General features: G+C 40.5%; 1 protein-coding gene across 1 annotated transcript in view; it reads right to left on the reverse strand.

The window, feature by feature from the left end:
- Positions 1 to 23450, reverse strand: part of NEB (nebulin) — a 228957-nt gene that overhangs the window by 197092 nt on the left and 8415 nt on the right. Inside the window, exons 5-25 of the mRNA XM_081333913.1 lie at positions 22848 to 23141; positions 21457 to 21564; positions 20364 to 20468; positions 19055 to 19159; positions 18848 to 18952; positions 17685 to 17789; positions 14989 to 15090; positions 14739 to 14846; positions 13095 to 13211; positions 9634 to 9735; positions 9440 to 9547; positions 9260 to 9364; positions 7201 to 7299; positions 4995 to 5099; positions 2388 to 2495; positions 2175 to 2288; positions 1767 to 1868; positions 1571 to 1678; positions 1380 to 1484; positions 918 to 1016; positions 271 to 375 (exon numbers count right to left, since the gene is read on the reverse strand). Of these exons, the coding sequence (XP_081190039.1) occupies positions 271 to 375; positions 918 to 1016; positions 1380 to 1484; positions 1571 to 1678; positions 1767 to 1868; positions 2175 to 2288; positions 2388 to 2495; positions 4995 to 5099; positions 7201 to 7299; positions 9260 to 9364; positions 9440 to 9547; positions 9634 to 9735; positions 13095 to 13211; positions 14739 to 14846; positions 14989 to 15090; positions 17685 to 17789; positions 18848 to 18952; positions 19055 to 19159; positions 20364 to 20468; positions 21457 to 21564; positions 22848 to 23141 (2409 nt within the window). The remainder of the gene's footprint in view (positions 1 to 270; positions 376 to 917; positions 1017 to 1379; positions 1485 to 1570; positions 1679 to 1766; positions 1869 to 2174; positions 2289 to 2387; positions 2496 to 4994; positions 5100 to 7200; positions 7300 to 9259; positions 9365 to 9439; positions 9548 to 9633; positions 9736 to 13094; positions 13212 to 14738; positions 14847 to 14988; positions 15091 to 17684; positions 17790 to 18847; positions 18953 to 19054; positions 19160 to 20363; positions 20469 to 21456; positions 21565 to 22847; positions 23142 to 23450) is intronic.

Consider the following 23450-nt stretch of genomic DNA (forward strand, 5'->3'; position numbering starts at 1 on the left):
AACTTTTTTCTCTTTTGTTCTCAAATTAAGTTAATTCTCTTTTTTTTATTTTAATGCCCTTGCTCATACTGACTATGGATTATGAAAGATGCCCTGGGGTCTTCGGAAGGCATCCATCTAGTCTTACACCCTGCTTACCTGCCTGACATCACACTGCTATGTGTTTGATTCATGCCCTATTGTCCTAGTAGTAATAGCAATGTTTAATATTTTATGTAATTAAGTCAAAACTCTAATTGCAAAACTATCATTTGCAAGTCTTATACTTACATCACTGATGTTATAAGCATTGACTCTGGATTGGAGAAACAAAGGAGCATCTGGAGGTATGGAACATTTGAACTTTTCAGCCTCATGTTTGGCTTTGTAATTCATCTGAAATATAAAATGAACACATAGTGGTATATAAATTACTAACACACACTGCCCTTCCCTATGGGATGAATTCCTTCTCCTAGAGACCAACTGTGGCTAACAGACTTTTTTCTAACCCCGTTAAATGAAAGGCAGAATGAGTTAATGAGGACTTAAAGAGCAAACTGTGTGGGGACTGCTACAAAAATTTCACGCAAACACACTGTTCATAAGACAGGTAGATAGTTTCTCAACACTGTGCCACACATGTATCTAGTGTCAGCAGCACACTTCCACTACGGTAGTATCCGCACTGCAGAGGAAAAGAGCTTCATGGCACCATCAAATGAAGAACGTCTTTGGCTTTCAGCGGGCCGGCAATCAAAAATGATCACTTTCATTTTGTAAAATCTGAATCTAGTTAACCATCAACCAGCAGCTCCTGACAATTCCTGGCAATCACTTAACATTATTGCAATGTTAAGTACCTGCGAGTCCCAAATAATGCTGTGCTGTTTGCCAGACAAGTTAGCAGAAAATAAAAAGACCATGCAAAGCCTTACGTCACTCAGCTGCTTCGTATTAATCTGTGCTTGTCGCAAAACCAGAGAATCCGGCACCGAAGTAAACTTGATCTGGTCAGGATGTTTTTTGTAGGCAGACTAGGGAGAAAATGTTTTTTAAAAAAATTCAGTGGCAATTAGTTTTTGGTAGACATCAAGTTTATGCTTTGATCATTCATGATACGTTTTATGAAGATCCATTGTGTTATCATCGTTCATCCATCCATTCGGCAAAAGTACAGTTGGAGAAGCCAGCATTTATTTTGACAGTATTTGCTGTATGATATTTGAATTCAGTTCTTGTACCACCAACAACACTTCACATATTTTCAGATCATGTAATATCTTTTCTTTTATTTATTGGTTTAAGAATTTTATGAAATAATATACCACTGAGACGCTTTTCTTTTTCAGTTCTGAAGCACGTAAAAAAAAAATGACCTCACTAGTGCAATAACTTACATCTTTGCACACGTCCAGCTTCTTCATGGCTTCATATTCTTGAGTTATGGTTTGAGGGAAATAGCATTTAGCCTTTTCATCTTCATAGTCTGCTTTATAGTTTTTCTAGAGAAAACACCAGAGTTCAATAAGCACCAAGAACTGAACAAGAAAGGGGGGAAAAGAGGAAAATAGGTACAATTCATACTCACGTCGCTCTTCATGGCTCCAACTTTTATGCAATGGGCTTCATAGGGGTCCTCAAAGGTGCCTATGTACCGGCCCAAGACATTGGCTATGTAAGGCTCTTTGTATTTCACCTGTGGAGCGACGCAATTACATGTTGTAGCAAAGCAAGCAAGACTAGGTCTGGAGCAGAAGCAAAGGAGAAATCTCCACCACACTTACCCCACTGAAGTTCTTAAGAGTGTTGTCGACCTGGTACTGTGGAGTCTCACAATAGTTAATGCTTACTCCTTTTGCTTTTTCGTACGGTTCCTTATATAATCTCTGCAAGAGTGGAAAAGTAGAAGCAATCATGCAACAGGGGTTTAGAAAATATTTCTTATAGCATGATGTTGTCTCCCATTTAGAAAGTTTTGCTATTGAACTGTTGGTTATCCTGAGAAATAATATATTTGTTTGAAATTAAATATAGAGCAAAGATTGTAATATATATTTTTTAAAAAAAACGTTTAGGACTTGTTATTCCATACTCCATTGTCTCCTTGCTTGTAAGCTCCTGGAACCCAAGGAGAATGTTGTATGCCTTCCACACTTCCTGTTTTCACAATTTTATTCATTGGGGTTACTTACATCACTTTGCAGCTTGCCTACTTTCAGAGAGTGCATGATCCTAGGATCATCCTCAACGCTCAAGGCTCCAACAAGCTTCCCTTTGCTCTTTTCATAGCCCTTCTTGTACTCAACCTACATGTGAAAAGAGAATAACATAGTTTCATATGCTATAAATTTGTATAAAAATGGAAAGCCAAGAATTGCCTTTTTTAAATTCTGTGTAACACTTACATCACTCGCAATTTTTTGTTTCGCTTTGGCAGCCAGAATTGGGATGGCATCCATTTTGATATCAAACTTCTTTGCTTTGGATTGATCCCAGTCATACTTGTACCAATTCTAACCAAATGAGCATGATAAGAAAACAGAAGGGAAGTGTGACATGAAGAATCAATGCAGCCATTTATTGCGGGAAATATATAAAATCACAACAATCTGGCACATTCAGATCAGTAACAACCTGATGGGTCGAAATCTGTTACTCTAAGAATAAGAAATACTGGATTCATCTCTGTGTTGATTTCATGAAATGACTAGATCCTTCTTGGTTTTTTAGAGAGCATATATTAATTCATGGCTCAGTGGGTTAGGACGCTGAGCTTGTCGATCAGAAGGTCAGCAGTTTGGCGGGTCAAATCCCGAGTGCCGCGTAACAGAGTGAGCGCCTGTTACTCGTCCCAGCTTCTGCCAACCTAGCAGTTCGAAAGCACGTAAAAAATGCAAGCAGAAAAATAGGGACCACTACGGTGGGAAGGTAACAGTGTTCTGTGCGCCTTTGGCGTCTAGTCATGCCGGCCACATGACCACGGAGACGTCCTCAGACAAGTGCTGGCTCTTCAGCTTTGAAACGGAGATGAGCACCGGCCCCTAGAGTTGGAAACGACTAGCACGCACGTGCGAGGGAACCTTTACCTTTACCTTTATATATTAATTCAGTGGTAGTTGTATCCAAAATTTCATTCCATTAACAGTGTTGAGTTATCCACACACTGTTCTTCTTGTTTCTTATCCATTGGTACACATTTCTCTTTATCTCTTTCCTTTGCTTCATGCTATACTATTTCCTTTCTTTCTCTCTACTGAATCTTTTGTTTGAGTCATTCCACCTTTCAGTCACTTCCCCACTCAGCCTTTTCTTAAGCAGCACGCCTCCACTCCTTTTGCCTGCTTCTCTCTCTTTCCCATTAAGTCATTTAATTTTTCCCCTTTTAGGGATTTCTTCTGTTCCTTACTGTCTTATAATAATTCTCCCTAAGATGCCATCCAGATGCAGGGTATCTAGTGCACATAAAGTCAAAGATATTGCCCAGGTATGCCACCATCCTTCCTTAGGGGATTTTTCATGGTAAATAAAAAAAGAAACAAGCAGTGGGGTTAGGAAGGGGGAACTACAACAATGATAAATAGAAGACGAAAACCTCTGCTCATCCATTGAATTCTGCCAATAGGGGAGAGTAGCTACGCCACAGTAACCACATCTGGAAGTACCCATTGTTACTTCCTCTTGCTTTCAATTTTTAAAAAGTTATTTCTCTAATAAACACTAGATTTGAGTCCTTCCCTTTCTCCCATGCTTTTGGGCTTTCTTCATTTACATTTGCCTCCTTTAGAATATAGTTGGTCTAAACCATCTATCTATCTGTCTGTCTGTCTGTCTGTCTGTCTGTCTGTCTGTCTGTCTGTCTATCTGTCTATCTATATCTATATCTCTACTTCTTTATCTCTAGCTAGCTAGCTACATCTACTTCTATCTGTATCATCTATCTATCTATCTATCTATCTGTCGAGCCCCTCGGGCTCGACATGCTCGCCGGGAGGGAGTTCTGGTCGCCGCCCGCAGCCCGCAGCCACAGCCGAAGCCGCGCCTGACAGCTGCTCGGCTCCTAGCAGCTGATCCGCGGCTGGGGAAAGCTCCGGCTCGACGGGAGGGAGTTCCGGTCGCCGCCCGCAGCCCGCAGCCACAGCCGACGCCGCGCCTGACAGCTGCTCGGCTCCTAGCAGCTGATCCGCGGCTGGGGAAAACTCCGGCTCGACGGGAAGGAGTTCCGGCTGCCGCCCGCAGCCCGCAGCCACAGCCGACGCCGCGCCCGATAGCTGCTCGGCTCCTACCAGCTGATCCTACCAGCGGAAAGCTCCGGCCGCAACATTTCGGTCAGCTGCTTGGCGGCTACCGACAATCCCGGGCGTCACCACCGTGGCCGCGCCTGCTCCCACGGCTGATCAGCGGCCGGCAGCGGGCCTCGTCGCGCATGGGGAAGCCGCGCCAGCCGTAACAGCTGTGCGGCGGCCTGACACGGGCATGAATCGAAACACCGGGTTGGTGGAGGGGAGCACGCTAGGGATTCCAGGGGGTGAGAGGGGGAGACTTTGCACTTACACCTTCCTACGCGCAGTATGGACTTCGGCGCCAGAGGCGGAAGCGGGGCGTGGGGCGACAGGATAGAGGGGTGGAGTTTTACCTAGATGCTGGTCTGCGTAGAGGAGGGTGGGGTTGACGGGTGGGGCTGACGGGTGGGGCTATTACCCAATTAGTAAAAACATTTAAAAGAAGCGTTGGGACGAGTGGTTCCCAACGCTGACTTTGTTCATGTTTAGAGATCCTGCTATTAAAGGTACTCTTTCCAGTCATCCGTACTTCGTCGTGGTTTTTCCCGTGTGCTTGTTGATCCGGCGAAGACGAGAGTTTGACTCTATCTATCTATCTATCTATCTATCTATCTATCTATCTATCTATCATCTATTGGCTTTTACCTTATTGATATTATAGTCATTAACATAGTAGCAATATTATTATTAATTATGAAATTGAACACAAGAACAGTTGTCCATAATACATACATCACTGATATTATAAGCATTGACTCTGGACTGGAGAAGGAAAGGAGTATCTGGAGGTATGGAGCATCTGGATTTTTCTGCCTCATGTTTGGCTTTGTAATTCATCTGAAATGCAGAATAAGCAATGTCATAAAATGGGATAACGCAGAAAAACTTGAATTACAACAGTACCATTCATTGCTAACATTTACATCTGAACAAGACAACGGATTCAAATGTTTCAGTTCAAATATTTCAAAAGCAAACCATAGTTAACCATTTGGTTCAACAACATAAGGATGTGCATCTATAGAATGGATCAGTCTAAATCGTCTGGAATGAGATATGCCTTGCCTCCAGACAAAAGAGTTTGCTTGCTTTCCTATGATGCAGCTTCCTCATTAAGAATGGTAAGAGATTGATAAAACTTTCAGGGCATAGAGAAATTTCAGGGTGGTATTTGGGCATGCTATCATTAAGATATGAGACAGTTTAGTGCAATGGTTTAAGGCATCAGGGTAGAAAGCAGGAGACTGTGAGTTCTAATCCTGCCTTAGTCTCAAAGCCAGCTATGACTGTGAGCCAGTCACTCTCTTTCTCTCAACCATAAGAAGGACATAGGCACAAACTACTTCTGAAAATATTGCCAAGAAAACTGGAGGAATTAGTCCAAGCAGTCACCGGGATTCAAAAAAACCTGATTCAAAGGCATATTTATTTGAGCAAGCCGGCCTGGTCTGATGGGTTTGGGGTTGGGTTTTAATATGGTTTTAACTATTGTATATATCGGGCATAAATCATTTAATTGTTTTTAACTTTTGTACTTTGTTTTTTAATGTTTATTGCCCTGTACACCGCCCTGAGTCCTTCGGGAGAAGGGCGGTATAAAAATTTTAAAAATATAAAATATAAATACATAACAGTAACCACCCAATCATTAAGACTGTTTGCTGGAATCAAACGCATGACACCCCCTTTACTTTGATATCTTATCTGTGTGAGATTTAGCTTACTGTTCTGTTAATAGAAATCGTATATGCAGATATAATGGGAAGAAGCCAATTTTATTCCCCTAGTGGTCTCATCACTCCCTCTCAAAATCAGAGGAGAAGGAAGAAATAGAAACTCTGGTTTTACTGCTAGAAATCTGGCTCCACCTTTCAGTTTACTATACTGTAATTGGTAAACATAGTAATACAATGTCTGTAAAAGCGGGCTTTTGTGCTTTAAGGGTTTTTTTTTACCATAGGACTTAAAACATGAAAGTAAACAACCGCCATATTGAAAAAATATGCCTGGATAAGTGGAGAGAGTGATTCTTCCTAGACCTAGCTCCATCAATTTCTTCCTATATCCTTCTCCACAATATCAGATTCCTAAAATGATGCAGTCCCAAAACCTCTGTTGGAAACTAACTGTTGCTTATTCAATAGGCAATAATCTACTATATCATGCTTAAATCAATAGAATATGTATGTTTTTCTTGGTCAGCCGTGAGTTTTTCATTGGCCCTTTCATTTTTTTTTTAATCCCATTTATATCCCGCCCTTCTCCGAAGACTCAGGGCGGCTTACAATCTAAGCACAAATCAATGTGCTTAGCAATAGCCTTCATTCTATGTATATGCCTGCTTATTAGGGCTTTCACACACACCCCAAGCGGCATTATTACAAAGTCAGCTTAATTGGCACCAGACCTCCGCTCCTTCCGCCGCGGGCTGAAGACCCACTTCTTTGAACTAGCTGGTCTGGCCTGATGGGGAGGGTCTTTTTAATGGGTTTTTTATTATTTTTATTGTCATTGTATTTTAATTGGGCATTGGTTTAATCTCTTTTAATTTTGTACTGTTATTTATTTATATATGCCCTGTTAACCGCCCTGAGTCCCTTGGGAGAAGGGCGGTATAGAAATTGAATAAAACCTAAAACCTAAACCTAAACCTAATTGCCCCCAACAATCTGGGTCCTCATTTTACCTACCTTGGAAGGATGGAAGGCTGAGTCAACCTTGAGCCTGGTGGGATGCGAACCTGCACTAATTGCAGGCAGCTGGTGTGACTTAAGGAGGCATTAGCCCACTGCTCCACCAAGGCCCATTTTCATGTAAGCACAGTGATATCTTTCATTGTTATATATGCACCATTATGACTGGAAACATTTTATCACACAAAGCTTCCTGAAGTATAAAACCAGACAGGAACTCATTCTTTAACTTGCAGGCTACTTACATCGCTTAACTGCTTGGTATTAATCCGTGCTTGTACCAAAACAGGAGAATCCACCGCCTGAGTGAACTTAATCTGATCTGGAGGCTTCTTATAGACAACCTGGGTGAAGTGAAAGCAAAGCATAATGAACATTCAGGCTGCAGTACTGTGGTCTTCATGGTATGTTTTGTATCTGGAATGATAGCAGATTTTAATACAGTATATCTGTTGCATCTAGAACACATTCTCTCAACACACATTAAGATTAATCAAGGGCAGAAATAACAGTGGGGGAAAATCAGTGGTCTTTGTCTTGGGACCACTTCTGAATCCCTTTCATTGTCCAGGCTGATAACGACTGCCAAACCAGAAGCTAGCCATAGGTTTGCTAGCCAGATGTTTATAATTCTGGCATAACTAGGTATGTCGTGTACAAATGCCCCACTTCTGGCTATAATTAAGGCATCTTACCTTTTTTGCAAACTCAGCCATGGCTTTTGGCAGTGGTTTGCTCTCCAAGCTTGTGTCAGTTTAGTTTCTTACCAGACTAGATATCATCATCAGCCGTGGCTTATTTTGCAGGGTACAATGAGCTCTACCTTGGTAAGGCTAAGGCTACTGTGCAAATAGAAATATGCTATAAATACAGTAGCATGAGCTAAATCGGAATGGATTACAAGTCGTCCTCAACTTACAACAGTTCACTTAGTAACTGCTCAAAGTTGCAGTGGCACTGAAAAAAGTGACATGACCACTTGTCACACTTAACAACCTTTGTAGCATCCCCATGATCATGTGATCAAAATTCAAATCCTTGGCAGCCGGTTCATATTTGTGACAGTTCCTTGTGTCACCTTTTGCAACCTTCTGACAAGCAAAATCGATGGGGAAGCCAGATTCACTTAACAATCATGTTAGTAACTTATCAACTGCAGAGATTCACTTAACAAATGTTGCTATAAAGGTCATAAAATAGGGCACAATCCACTTAACAAATCTCTCACTTAACAACAGAAATTTTGGGCTCAATTGTAGTCCTAAATCAAGGACTACCTGTATTTCCTGCAATTCTGAAAAGCTTTCAGCCTATTATAGTCATGGAAAGATCAAAAGATATGAGATGCTCAGTTAAGGAGGTGTTGAATAGCTTATTTACTATTCAGTAATGTTAACTATTCTTGATCCAGCCCATACATATTGTCACTTATGTGAGTGAGTGAGTGTGCACAGTATTAAAGATACAAGTTATTATTTCCATCACCATGTCCAATTCTACAGAAAGTAAACTGAATTTATATAAGGTTTTGCTTGAGAAATTATGTGATCCAAGCACATGTTAACCACTAGATGTCATGAGCTTCCTGTAAATTAATGTGATGATGTAAGATGTTAGAATGATGCCACTCGAGGACAAACTACACATTACATGCAAATGATTTTTTTTAATTAATACAAAGGAACCTCTGCAGGTTGCAGTTTTCAGCTAAAATCAAGCAGGAAGCATAGGTGATAAAGAGTTTGATTCAATGGCTTTTTCTCATTTCTCTCCTTTATTAAAAATCCCAGTTCTTCAGTATGCCTGTTGGAATAATGGGACTCAGTGGTGTGATCCTAAGTCAACATAGACAAAGACTCTTAAATAGAAAGCAGAAGATAGCTTTTTTCCACTTCTGTGAAACATTAAAAAACACGACTCAACCAGTAGTCAGATTTACAGTAAGGGGTCCTTGGTGCTCTCTGAGCTTGCTTGCTTTCTGGCAGATGTTTCATTACCCAAACTAGTGCTAGCCCTGATGATGTTACCTAGTTTGGATAATGAAACGTCTTCCAGAAAACACCAGAGCACCAGGGGCCCCCTCATTTCAACCCTGAGCTACAAATAGTCAGATTTATGTCTGTGTTTTCTTATGCGGGTGCAGTATTTGTCTATCTTCAAAACTCATTTTGTAATGTGGGCATTCAAATTGCTTTAAACAAGTTTCAAAAGGCACGCTTTCCCCCCCCACACACACACACACAGACAGACACAATCTGAGGTTCTGAGCCACACACAAATACAAGATTTCACGGTAGCTCTTACGTCTTTGCACTTGTCCAGCTTCTTCTGGACTTCATATTCTTGAGTCAAGGTCTGGGGGAAGTAGCAGTTAGCCTTTTCCTCTTCGTAGTCGGCTTTGTAGTTTTTCTAGAGAAACAATAAGGGATCAGTAACCGCAACAAATCAGCAAAGCCAGATTGGGGAGATAGAACTCATACTCACGTTGCTCGTCATAGCGCCAACCTTCATGCAATGTATCTGATAGGGGTCCTCATAGGTGCCTATGTACCGGCCCAAGACATTGGCTATGTAAGGCTCTTTGTATTTGACCTGGAAAAAGAATGCCACCAGTTTTTTACAAGAAACTGCACAACTCTCTCTGGAACACGTTAAAGAACTACTTCTATCACACTTACATCACTAAAGTCTTTGAGGACATTGTCGATTTTGTACTTTGGAGTCTCACAGTAGTTAATGCTTTTCGCTTTGGCTTTCTCGTAGGCTTCCTTATATAATCTCTGCCAGGGAAAAAAAAGAAAGAAAAAAGAATATAAAGTAGTATAGAAGTATTAACGTAAGGGGAATCCAGAAAAAAAAAACCTCTTCTGCTGCTGCTGCTGATGCCATCAAACCTGTGTTGTCTTCAAAAAAATGAAGCAAGCTGGTCTAGAATGAAAATCTTTCTTGTTCATTACTTATCTTATCCAAGTTATGAACACTCTGAAAGCAAAGCCTTTCTGGATCAAAAGAGAGAATTTTAATTTAATTTTAATTTTATTAAATTTATATACCGCCCTTTCCCGAAGGACTCAGGGCGGTTTACAGGGTATTTAAAATCAAACAATACAAAATACAAAAGTTAAATTTTTTTTAAAAAAGATTAAATTATCCCTTAACTAAAAACCTCAGTTAAAAATTCTCAGCCTGGGCCGGAGAGCTCAAAGAGCCAGGTCTTCAGGTCCCGGCGGAATGAACGAAGGTCAGGGGCGGTCCTAAGCTCCACGGGCAGCTGGTTCCAGAGGGCAGGCGCACCCACAGAGAAGGCCCTCCCCCTGGGTGTTATCCGCCGGCAATCTTTTACCGGCGGCACCCTGAGAAGACCCTCCCTGTGCGAGCGCACTGGACGAAGGGAGTTTGATGCTGGCAGGAGGTGTGCCCTCAAATATCCCGGACCCAGGCCATTTAGGGCTTTATAGGTCATCACCAGCACCTTGAACCAGCATCCTCTTTTCTACAAGGGTAGACAAGACTTCTGTACAGTTGCGTCTTCTAATCAAAGGAAAACCTCTTCTTCCATATGTCTCCTCCCCCCCCAACTTTATTTTGTTTTTAACTCAGAGCTGCAATGCATCTGAACCCGACATAACATCAGAATGGCATAAGCCAGGGGTGTCAAATTGCCGGTCCGTGGGCTATACACATCACGAGGCAACCGCGCCCACCCCATTGCTGGCAATGGGGAAAAAGTTCCGATACATCGCGCGACGTCACGTGATGTCGCGAGTTTGACATGTCTGGTGTAAGCTCTGAGATTTCTTTTTTTATTCCATCACCTAAACTTTGCAAGGCTCTTTACTACTCTTCTTTTTAAAAAAAAATTGTTAGAAAAATAATACAACACAAAAGGAAGAAAAGAGAAAAAAATAAGATGAAACACAGGTAGTCCTTGACTTACAGCAGTTTAGTTAGTGACTGTTTGAAGTTTACAATGGCACTGGAAAAAGTGAGCGACAACCGTTTTTCACACTTACAACTGTTGCAGCATCCTCATGCTCACGTTATTAAAATTAGGATGCTTGGCAACTGGTTCGTATTTATGACGGTTGGCGTGTCCGGGGGGTCACCTTTTGTGACCTTCTGGCAAGCAAAGTCAATGGGGAAGTTATATTCACTTAACAACCGTGTTACTAACTTAACAGCTGCAGTGATTCACTTAGCAACTGTTGCAAGAAAGGTTGAAAAATGCAGCGAAACTCACTTAACAAATTTCTCACTTAGCAACAGAACCTTTGGCTTCAGTTGCGGCAATAGGTAGAGGACTAAGTGTACAAGAATAATTACTAAATATAGACTTTTAAAAATACAGTGAAAAAGCTTTCTAGGAACACATCCTCTAATTTTTGTCCCCAACCACTAACCAGTTTAAATACTTGAACAATATGATTGTTATTTGGTTACTGTTTAAGTCCCAGAAACCATATAAGGCAAATTTGTGTATGGTGTTGTAACTTGTATACATATCCTGCTTAAATTTGGTTGGCTCTTGCATTGTTAGAGGGCCAGCATTATATCCCTGTGTAGTCTTCAAATTACTATCATCCCTGGATACAGGTGACTGCTAATTAAGGGGGGATATGGAATCTGTAGTTTGATACCTAAAATATAGATAATTTTAAAAATAAATTCCCCAAACACCTCTTCCTAAAATCTAAGGTTAAAAAAAACCAGCAGAGCAGCCTGAGACACATTCGTTTTACGCTGTCTCAAAGTCACACATGCTGCGAAGCAAAATGTAATCCCTTCTTAGATTTTAGATTTTATTAGATTTATATACCGCCCTTTCCCGAAGGACTCAGGGCGGTTTACAGGGCATTTTAAAATCATACCAATACAAAATACAAAGTTAAAAGACAAATAAAAGATTAAATTATCCCTGAAAATAAAACCCAGTTAAAATTCTCAGCCTGGGTCAGAGAGCTCAAAGAGCCAAGTCTTCAGGTCCCGGCGGAATGAGCGTAGGTCAGGGGCAGTCCTGAGCTCCACGGGCAGCTGGTTCCAGATGGTAGGTGCACCCACAGAAAAGGCCCTCCCCCTGGGTGTTATCCGCCGGCAATCTTTTACCGGCAGTACCCTGAGAAGACCCTCTCTCTGCGAGCGCACTGGACGAAGGGAGCTTGATGCTGGCAGCAGGTGTTCCCTCAAATATCCCGGACCCAAGCCATTTAGGGCTTTATAGGTCATTACCAGCACCTTGAATCTCACCCGGAGGGCAACCGGAAGCCAATGCAGCTCACGGAGTAGAGGTGTTACATGGGAGTATCGGGAAACCCCCATCACAACTCGTGCGGCCGCATTCTGCACCAGTTGAAGCCTCCGAGTGGTCCTCAAGGGCAGCCCCATGTAGAGAGCGTTGCAGTAGTCTAAACGGGAGGTCACGAGCGCATGAGTGACTGTGCGTAGGGCATCTTGGTTCAGGTAGGGTCGCAACTGGCGCACCAGGCGAACCTGGGCAAAAGCTCCCCTGGTCACGGCTCCTATATGATCTTCAAAGTTGAGCTGTGAGTCCAGGAGGATGCCCAAGCTGTGAGCCCTATCAACGGGGGGTAGCACCTCACCCCCCATCATTAAAGGTGGAATAGTTTGGTTAGCCCGAGATGCCGATATGTAAAGCCACTTTGAAAGAAGATTTACAACACGGATGCAACGAAGGAGAAAGCTTTATATGAAGTCTACCTGTGCAGCCATTGTCCAAAATTAGAAGATGCACAGAACTGGTAGCTCTTACAACACAAATGGAAAAGAGAGCAAGATATTTTTCATAGATATTACACTTTGGGATCCTGTGGTAAGCACCATGTGTTTGAAGTAAACAAACTATAAGCTTACTATCCTCAAACAAGATCATGTATCTTGTCCTCCAGTGATAGCAACTGAAAAAATGTGAAAAAAGGAACATTCTACTCAAAGGATGTTTTATAGTCTACGCTGATCTAACCAATTTGCCATTTACATATTGCATTCTCATAACAAGAGAAGGGGTTACTCAACAAACCTATTACAGTAGTAAAGAAGCCTAATTTTAAATAACAAATAATGATGAATTGTTGAAGCTCTGTTTTGTCAAATCCATCCCCTGGAAAACAAATTGCATACTTACATCGTTTACATTATTTGCAACAGCTTTTAGATGCCTGAGCATCGGATTCTCAGTTGCTGGAAGCACATTATAATCTGCTGAACCTTTGGCTTTTTCATAATCTTCCTTGTATTTCACCTAGAAGAATTAAAGGAAAAGATTTTAATGTTTTCCAATTTTACAATAAGATTTTGGTGTACCTTGGGAACCTTTTTATTTGGGCTTTTAGTGCAAAGATTTTTTTAAAAAAACATTGAAAACATTCATGTACTATTCTAAATCAAACACATTTCAGGCTCTTAATAGATGCCATCTCGTCAATTAGGAAAACAGGTTCAACTGGAAAATGCTATTTGTACCTCGTACTTGGCAATTGTTCCATAGTCAAAAAAAGCCATTGCTGATAAGCTGTTGAAATATAACTGGAATGTATTGTGCTTTCGAGGGTTAAAGAAAGTACCTTTTTTGTTAGCAAAATACCTTTTCGACTTCTATTATCTCTTCTGCTAACCTTGTATTACTAAATCTGAGAAAGACAGTAATGCACTCAAAAATGAAGTGAAGGACATTGTGTTCTCATAAAGCTTGGATCCAAGTCTATTTGTTAGCACAGTTTTATACTATTGGGGGACACGCACAGACACACACACACACACACACACCAGCAGAAAAGAGGAAGACAATTTTCATCATTTTCCATATGGCCTCTTTTGCCTCCTAGAAAAGTAGGGTTGTCATTAAGGTGGAAAACAGAATGAAAGTTCTCTCTTCCACCAACAAAAGTTTCCACTGGATCACCAACATAAGGAACAAAGGAATTCAGTTTATGCAGAACTCCCTTGTTAAGCTAACATTTTCTTGAACAATGCCGAAACCTAATAGATGCACCCAGGTCTCACTTAATGGTGCTACACATTAAACTTCCCTTGACCACCATAGCGAGATGAGGCTGCACAATATATATAGAATACCAGCCATATAAATGAGCAGAATATTCCATCAGAGCGGGTCAAAAAGAGTACAAATCCAGCTGTGACCATATGAACAAAGACCCATGTGTTAATGTACATGTGTTAATGTCACAAGCACACACAGGGGCTTTGTTCAGGGCCATCTTCACTTCTTGACCCCTCCGACAGACATTGCTATCTATGATACATTTTCAATTTACACAGAAATGCCTTCACTCCAACTCAGCTGAACCAGCCCTGTTTTGGATGGGATTTTCCTTGCATGTAAAATGAAATGATCAGAAGATTCTAAGCACATTATGAGTCGCAACATCGCCTGGTGGCTGTGGGATTCAGAGACCAGTCATCGCAGGGTGTCCAAAATGTCTGGCTGCCTACGCAGAGGTTATTGTCTTTATACAGTTTAACAAGCAGGAAATAACGCACAGCAAAAGCATTGTTTATTGGTGTACTCCCTAGTCAATCTTAGAGAACATCTGAACATCCCAGCCAGGGCAGAGTCTCTCTTATCTAGCTGGTTCTTGGCAGTCCTTGGCAGTGCTAATTGGAATGAGCTCATAGACATGCGGATAACAGGATACTAAGGCAGGCAGTTTTCTGTGCATGCTCCCTTCATATCCTTGACCTCCATCTCTACAGCCTCTGCAATGGGCTCAATTTAAACACATAGCTATAGCTAGACTTATTCCCATACCTTACTGGCAGCAACTCCAGCACACTTATTAACTGCATACTCTGGTGTTTCTGTCTGCATGAAGTAGATTTGGTCTTTCTTAGATTCCCAGTCCTCCTGATATTTTCTCTGCAAACAACAGAAAGTGCAAGAATGTACAGCTCAAAATTGGAATTTTATTAGAAAGTCGAGCAGTCAGTATAAAATAGGGGAAGAGAGAGAGGGAGAAAAAAAAGCAAACACAAAATGGCCCTTGGTTATTCCTTCTTACCTGGCTCAAGTTGTCAGAGTTCATTTTGGCAACTGCAACATCATAGCATGGTGTTTGGCTCCATTTGCCCTTCTTCTTTTTATAGTCTTCATGATAGTTGTGCTATAACAAACAAGATATAAATATTGGGCTTTAGATAAACTACTTAAGAAAGAGAAATATATTAAATTGGATTTGCTTTCCAGCTGAAAGTAAACTATTTATTGCACTTTAGTTTTTAGACTCTTCTGTTTTAAAAATGTTTGAATAAAAAGTAATTGCTCTATAACTTTCAAAACCATTCTCAGAAGAACAGAACAGAACAGAATAGAATGGCGTGGTGGCCTAGAGATGAAGACATTTGCTCCCACTCAGAAGGTTGAGAATTCAATCCTAGGTAGTAGCAGATATTTCTCTCCTGGGGAACAAAAAGAAATATCCACTGTGAACTCTGTATGGTGTCAGGGAGGGCATCCAGCCAATCAACGCTTGGCTCCATCCAGTTGCCCTGACTCTATCCTGAATTAAAGAATTACAGGTTCATAAAAATGGAACGGAACGGAACAGAACAGAACAGAATAGAATTGAACAACCTTATTTCACCAAGTGTCATTAGACACAAAAGGAATTTGTCTCCAGAGCAGAAGCTCTCAGTGTATCCATTATGGAAAATCTTCCCAGATAAATCAATTTGGTACCTATCTCCTACATGCTTACTGATGTCAAATATAACTAATGCGGGGAAAAGGGTCGTATAGCATTCCATTAAAAATATAGCACTGAATTTAGTACGTTTAAATTTATGATTGGGTAATAAATTATGAATACATTAATAATAAATAAAATCTAAATATATCTAAATATCAAGTTTATGAGTCATGCTTCATGGATCTCATTGTGCTAAATGCCTATTTCTCACCCATCAATTTTAAAAAAAAATCTTATCCGGCATTATTTTACATGGAATGAGAAAAGATAATCTAAAATTAGAAAGGGGAATTTATTTCAGCCTCTCTAAAACAAAGTGTCTTTGAAGGCTCTTTCTATAAATGAATTACTCTAGTTCAAATACAAACAAAAATTAGTTACACAAAATGTGCCAGGAAAAATTTCAACAATTAAAAGTACAAGAAATGCCTTCACCATACCTAGGCCAAAGTATAAAGGCCACCCCACCCACCCACCCACCCCCGCAAAAAAAACACAAGGATGTTGCCCTATTAAACAAATCTAAGATAAGGTATACACAAACGATAACTTGCTAAACCGATTCTATATGTGTAAATTTCCACATGAAGAAAAATATGGAAGAAACAATGCTTAAACCATTGGAGTAGCTGCCATCTTAGAATGGATGGGAAGCAAGAATTAAGAATGCTGAACCTCTGTGCTCAGCCACTAGAAAGGTGGAGCTGTGAAGTAGTTGCCAGAGACAGTAGGCTAAAACCACCATTCTTGGTTTGCCACAGTAGAAAGACCTCTTGAACAGTCTGTGGAATCCGGGGCAGCCCCATGCTTGGTATTATCTGGACTACATAGACGTTCTAATAAATGATCCAGTATACTGTAGGTCAGCCCCACTGGGTAGATCAGACCAGCAAATCATAATCATAATAGTAAAGTTGGAAGAGACCTTGGAGGTCATCTAGTCCAACCCCCTGCTCAGGCAGGAAACCCTATACCATTTCAGACAGGAAGGAATTGACATCTCAATACTCTAATTGAGATTGGCTATAATAGCAGGGTCTTGCAAGTCTGATTGTGATGTTTCTCCTCCTCCTTCTCCACCACCACCACCAGTGAATTAGGGAGTTATCTCCTTGAGCTTCATCCAAATGTTATCTTGCTTTTCTGGACTTAAAAAAAATAATCAGCTCCTCTTGCTTCTGTAACAGTTCCTGCATTTTCCATTAAGGTCAACTGCCTTACTCCACACACCACAGTAAAATCTCAGCATTGGCCCTCCAGCCAATTCTAACATAAATTTATAAATCACCACAAGACTGCAAGGTTGCAGGCAGGATTGCCTCTTTTTGTAAAGTTTACACACACAGCCTTCAGTTCTTCACTGAAGTCCTGCCACACTTATATTTCAGTGGTGGGTCTTAAATCATAGAACAGCTTCCTGATGAATTTAGGTTGGGTCAATTTATTTCTTTGTTGTTGGTTTGTTAAATGCAGGGCTTTTTTTCTCATAGAACGCTCAGAACGGAGTTCCGGCACCTTTTTTGGACGGAACCTTGTAGGGTAGGCAAGGCGGGTTGTATGACATGTGGGAGTTCCGGCACCTTTTTCTTTTACAAAAAAAGCACTGGTTAAATGTATATGCTGCCCATCTCCACGAAAAGGCAACTCGATCCGTGTTATGATTTAAGAGCAGGCTTTAAAATAACTCTAAATTGGATTCTATTGTATTCAGAAAATTAAAAGTTACCTAGAGATGGAAAGGAAGTGAGCAAGATATGAAATTTATCAGTCAATCCATAATAAGCAATGGATTGGTTGGCTGATTTTCTTTATACTAATGCAGGTGGAAAGATAGAATGGGAAAGAGAAGCATTATTGCAAAATGATTGGGATAGCAAGGTGCAAGATTCACCTGTAAAGGGCACTGATTTTTCCCCTCTCCTTGTAAGATATTTTAGAGATCCTTGATGACTGCCCTGCTCTCAGCTCCGGTGAATGTATTATAATGAATTCTGTCACAAAATACTCACATCACTGAGCTGTCGAGTAACTTTCTTGGCAAGCTCCACATCAACTGGGTCAGTCACAGAAGTGTATTTCGATTTCTGCTCATAATGTCCTTTTTTGTAAACAATCTGAAATCATCAGGAAAAAGAAGCCTGGTTATTTTTAAACAAGCATATTTATTCTTGCAACCTGTCTCAATAGGAGTTAATTTTCATGGAAGCAAAATATACCCCTGTTAATTTAGCATAGTTATTTTAGGATTTTATGCCAGGAATAAAACAAGTTAATCAGAGGAAGCAATTGTTTTGTTTGCTTGGCTTTAGGCATGCTAGGTGGTAAAATTTGCTCTTTACCACAACAAAGTAGCCATCTTTATAGAAGTTAATAAATTAAGAGCTAGTGTGGAAAGTTTCTACTGCACCATTTATTTTAATGCGCCATTTATTTTAATGGCTCTGGTGCTGGTTGGGTTATCAGAGAATAATACTTTCCCAAATTGGAACATTCTTGCCTTCATTCCTTTGAATCAGACTCAGTTCTTAATAACTATAATCTTCTAGTTTTCTTGGCAGCATAGAGAAATGACTTGCTATTGTCTTCATTCCAGTCTTTTCGACTTTTGTCTAACCTACAGTCCTAACCCAGGTCCAACTCTGCTAGGCTTTTGAGATCACCCAATGTCAACTAGGTGCTGTCACAGATTTCTTCTCCGTCACCTTCAATGCACTATCCATCCCATTCCAGTGCCTCACTAATTGCTGTGACCTTGCCCGTCCCAAAGGGCAAGACAAATGTGCCTCCTACGGCCTTCCATTTCATCCTTGCAAAAGCCCTTTCAAGATTGTCCAGCTTCTAAACATTGTTCACCCACTAAACATACTGATTCAAATCTAGATTCTTCTAATCCAACATTCTTAACTATTAGCTTTGTCGTGCTTGGGTGCCCTTTCCTACGGAGATTCTCAAACATCCAGGTCGTGGTTGTCCCAAGGGTGCTTTTCCAAAAAGCAGCTTGGACTTTCTTGGTTTTTGTTGAAAACATTTTTGCTTCTTCTTGGATGAGAAGCAAAACGTTTTCCAGGAAAAACCAAGAAAATCCAGTGTCCTTTTGGAAAAGCGTTTCTGAGTGCCCTTTCCCAATTTCCCAGGTCCAGAACCAATGACCAGTCAGGATTTTGGTACTTACATCACTGAGGGCCTTTTGTGCCTTTGCAACTCTCCTAAGTTCAGGACTGTCGTCATAAGGATAGAAGAGGGATTTGTCTGCTTCCCACTCTTCAATGTAAGGTCTCTGAGGGAAAAGTAACCACAAAACTCATTGGACCCAGGCAGGAAAGAAGCACCAGATAAACAGAAAAGGATCACAGATTCTCCTAACCAGAAGTAGACCTACCTTACTGAACAAGGCTGTATTTTTTAAAGCGTGAACAAGCTCAGGAGCGTCAGGAGGAAGCAGGTACTTTTCCTTATTTTCTTCCCAGTTCTGTTTGTATAAAACCTATAAGGACAAAAACAAAAACAAAACATACTGCATTGGTTGCAAGAACTGTAAAGAAGCTTCACTTTTACGTCCAATTCTTCATAAAGTCTAACCTAGTCAAATTCACTTGCTAGGATGGTTGCCGATCCCCAGTGCTTTTTTTGTAAAAGAAAAGGGTGCCGGAACTCACACACGTCATACAACCCGCCTTGCCTACCCTCCAAGGTTCCATCCAAAAAAGGTGCCGGAACTCCGTTCTGAGCGTTCTATGAGAAAAAAAGCCCTGCCGATCCCACTCTTTCCTATACTGTTTCTGAACACCTCACTGTTCCTTGATGTCTTTTATACATAACTGCCTGGCCTTGATTCTTCAAAATTATTGTTTAAACACACATAACAAAGTCAAATTTCTACTGTGTTAAGCTGTTCTGTGAACGTATGCAGCCTCGTATTCATCCTAACTGAACAAATAAGAATTTGCTAGAAAGACAGTTTGTCGATCTTTTTTTTAAAATCATCTCTCTGTGGTTTCCAGTAAACAGATGAGTCATATCTCCAGTGTCCAATCTGATAATCAAGGTTGTTGATTGTGTCCTTGCTTCATTTTGTAGGAAATGGAAGAATGCTTTGGTCACCATAGCTGATTTCACGGCTTAGTGCCAATCCAAAAGGACAGGAAGTGACCATACTGAGACAAAGTATATATTGCTATTTATTCACACAACGCTATGATGCCTTTCTATAGGCATATGGAAGAAAAAAGATGTGAAAAGGCATTCTATCCATTACAAGGGTAGTAAAAATTGTGTTACTCCTTAAGCAAAGCAGTTGCTAAATGAAGCCACAACTATGCTTATAATCTTATTTCAGCTTTCTTTTGCTTTACAGATCTGCAATGGTCAGAAAGAGAGGATTGGCTATATACAGTTATTTTTTTTCATCACTATATCACAACTGCAGTGGTTGCTAAAAGAGACAGTCACTGAACGAGGGCTATCTGTATAACTCACCAGAAATGCATACACTTCTTTTCCATTGGAAAGTTGGATGACAAGTGATACAGCACATATATTGTCGGTATGTATTAGCAGGTTTCTCTCATAATTTATCCAGAAATAAAGTCAACCATTTGAGCTGCATAAGCACCAGCTAGGGGTTTTTTTTTGGGGGGGGGGGGGTTCTTTACAAATTTCACTAAATTGTACATTGAAGGATGACTTACCTTGCTGACTTGCTGAGAAACTTTCTTTGCATGCTCAATGTCCCGTGCTTTTCCGTCAAGGTGGCAATCGGTTCTAGCTGCCTCCCCAGCCATGCGATACTTAACCTACAGAAAATACATACAGGCTACAGTATAGAAAACTGTAAAGTAACACCAGCTGCCTGCAATTAGTGCAGGTTCGCATCCCACCAGGCTCAAGGTTGACTCAGCCTTCCATCCTTCCCAGGTAGGTAAAATGAGGACCCAGATTGTTGGGGGCAATTAAGCTGACTTTGTAATAATGCCGCTTGGGGTGTGTGTGAAAGCCCTAACAAGCAGGCATATACATAGAATGAAGGCTACTGCTAAGCTTGTAAGCCGCCCTGAGTCTTCGGAGAAGGGCGGGATATAAATGTAATAAAAAAAATCACTGCTTTGAAGACAGAAAATGGAGCCAAAACAAACTGAAATCAAATTATCGTTTAATTCATGCGATTTCTTCAACCTTATTTAATATGCATTTAAAAAAGAAAAGCGCACTAGCTTTTGGAAAAGCTCTTGGGGGAGGGGCCATATCCCAGGGTTTGGCGATGACTGGAAGGGTGTTCTTATGCTGAGAGAGAATCCACCCATAAGGCCGGCTGTCAGGTGTGAAGAATCAAGACCACACATTAGTTCTAATCAAGCTAATTTATTGCTCATGCCTATATACAAGAATCCAGTCATCTAACAGTCAACACTAAATTAGTGCTAGATGAGGGCCAGCAGAATTCAAGAGAGGCTGGACTTGGATCACTTGTGGCAACTTAATGACTCCAAACTGGTTCCTCTCTTGACTCTGCCCCCAGTCTCTGCTGCTTCTTCTCCTACACCAGCAGCTTTCATGCCTTCAGTATTTTTCAGATAGTCGAGAACTGTAATTATAACCCACAGGCATGTAGTAAGAAGTCTCAAATTTCTAGCTTGAAGTGGAGTCTGCAGTTTCCTTTGCCAAGGATCTAGCAATATTTATATCCTAAAGTTCCCGATGGGCTTACTGTAATATTATGAGTGAGCTTCTGACTAAAATTAAAACGGTATCATCTAGTCATGGTTTCTTCTTCCTGATCCTTACCTCACTGAGCTGGTCCTGGACTTTCTTGATTCTCCGAAGTTCAGGAGAATCTGTTGTCATTCCACATGGTTTTCCTTTTTGTTTTTCAAATTTTTCCTTGTACTTTTTCTGGGAGCAGAGAAGACAGCAAAATGTAGGTCTATTTTTAGCATGTCAAAGTGTTAGGGTTAAGCAGTTCTGTAGAAATGCCTTTGCATTTTAGACTTTAACGTATTTCTATAAGTGGGCGCATCCGAATTAGATAAACTGTTTTGATTTCAAATCCCACAGTTCCTTACAAACTGCCAAAAGGCTTGATTGTAGGTAGTCCTCAACTTACAACAGTTCATTTAGTGACCATTTGAAGAAAGTGACTTATTACCATTTTTCACACTTATGACCATTGAGCATCACCATGGTCGTGTGATCAAATCTCAGAGGCTTGGCAACTGACACATATTTCTGAATGGTTGCAGTGTCCCGGGGTCATGGGATCACCTTTTGTGACCTTCTGACAAGCAAAGTCAATGGGGAAGCAGGATTCACTTAACAATCATGTTACTAATTTAACAACGGCAGTGATTCACTTAACAACTATGGCAGTAAAGGTCATAAAATGGGGCAAAATTCACTTAACAAATGTCTCGCTTAACAACAAAAATTTGGGGATCAATTGTGATCGTAAGTCAAGGACTACCAGTAATAGGAAATAGACTCCATAAAATCTAGGGACATCAAACTGAGATAAGATAACCTTTATTGTCATTTTTTTTACTGTGGGCACAATGGCATGCATCAAAAATGAAATTTAGTTGCCTGCTCTCAAAGTGAAACACATACATGACAAACACCTAAACATACTACATACAACATATGTATAGACCCACACCCCTACATATACATAACAAATAAATATTAAATACTGTCCATCTTGATTATATAACGGAAGGAGTAGGGAGTGTGTGTGTGTGCGTGCATATATACAAACATAGATATATCTAGTTGGATGAAAGTTTAATTTATATATAAATTGCATAATGTTCTCATTAAGGGACAATTTTTTTTTCTCCAAACTTACAGCCCTACAGATCAGCTTTGGTTTTCTCTGAATATACTGAATTTATGCTCTGAGTACAAAATACATACACACGCTCACATGTAGATAAGGTGAATTAGGTTGTTTCATTTAATCAAAGAAGTTATGGTCTGAATAAGGCAAGAGTATAAACTTGAACTTTTTCAGACCATTATTCTAATTATTAAACTAAGCTTTGACCAGGATTCCCAGCTCTCACATATGCTACAGTAATTGACAGCTTTTTATTCTATGATCTCTTAAAAAAAATTGCTGAAACTCCTTAAAATAGGATTAAACTGCTTTGAATTTGAGAAGATACAAATTTCTGACTCACCTCGCTGAAGAGCTTTTGCATTTTTGAACTGTGATCCAAGTAAGGTGTCAGAAACTTAGATGTATCCACTTTTTTCCGTACAACTTTTTTCCTGACAGGATGGGAGGCCTTGTGAGAAGTGTCTGTGGTTTCCGGAGGTTGCGTTGTACTTTCCAAAGTACGTGATGTTGTCGTTTCATAAGTATGCTCTCTTGTTTCTGAAGGATGCCTGCCTGTTTGTGAAGTATGTCTTGTTGTTACAGTCTGCGGTGTGGAGCCAGTTCTGTATGTGGTCTCAGTGAACTCCGTAATCACCTAAGAATTGGAAAGGTGTTTCAAATTTATCTCCCAACTTAGCATTCGTTTTAGAGCCTTTTAAGTTGATATCTTTGGGGTTAAAATTGTCTATATTCCTGATAATCTTTTGAAAATCAGTGCAACTGAGATACATTGTTCGGAACCAGACTTTGACAATTTCTAAAGGATTTTCAAAGTTAGTAATCTACACCCTACAATAGATTATATGAATGATTTATTTGGATAGCTTTTTCACCATACATCAGAGGTCCCCAACTTTTTGGGCACCAGGGGCCATTTCCATGGAGAAGGGTTTTTCTGTGGACT

Source organism: Vipera berus (assembly GCF_964194415.1).
Source record: "Vipera berus genome assembly, chromosome: 1".
NCBI classification, from domain to species: Eukaryota; Metazoa; Chordata; class Lepidosauria; order Squamata; family Viperidae; genus Vipera; species Vipera berus.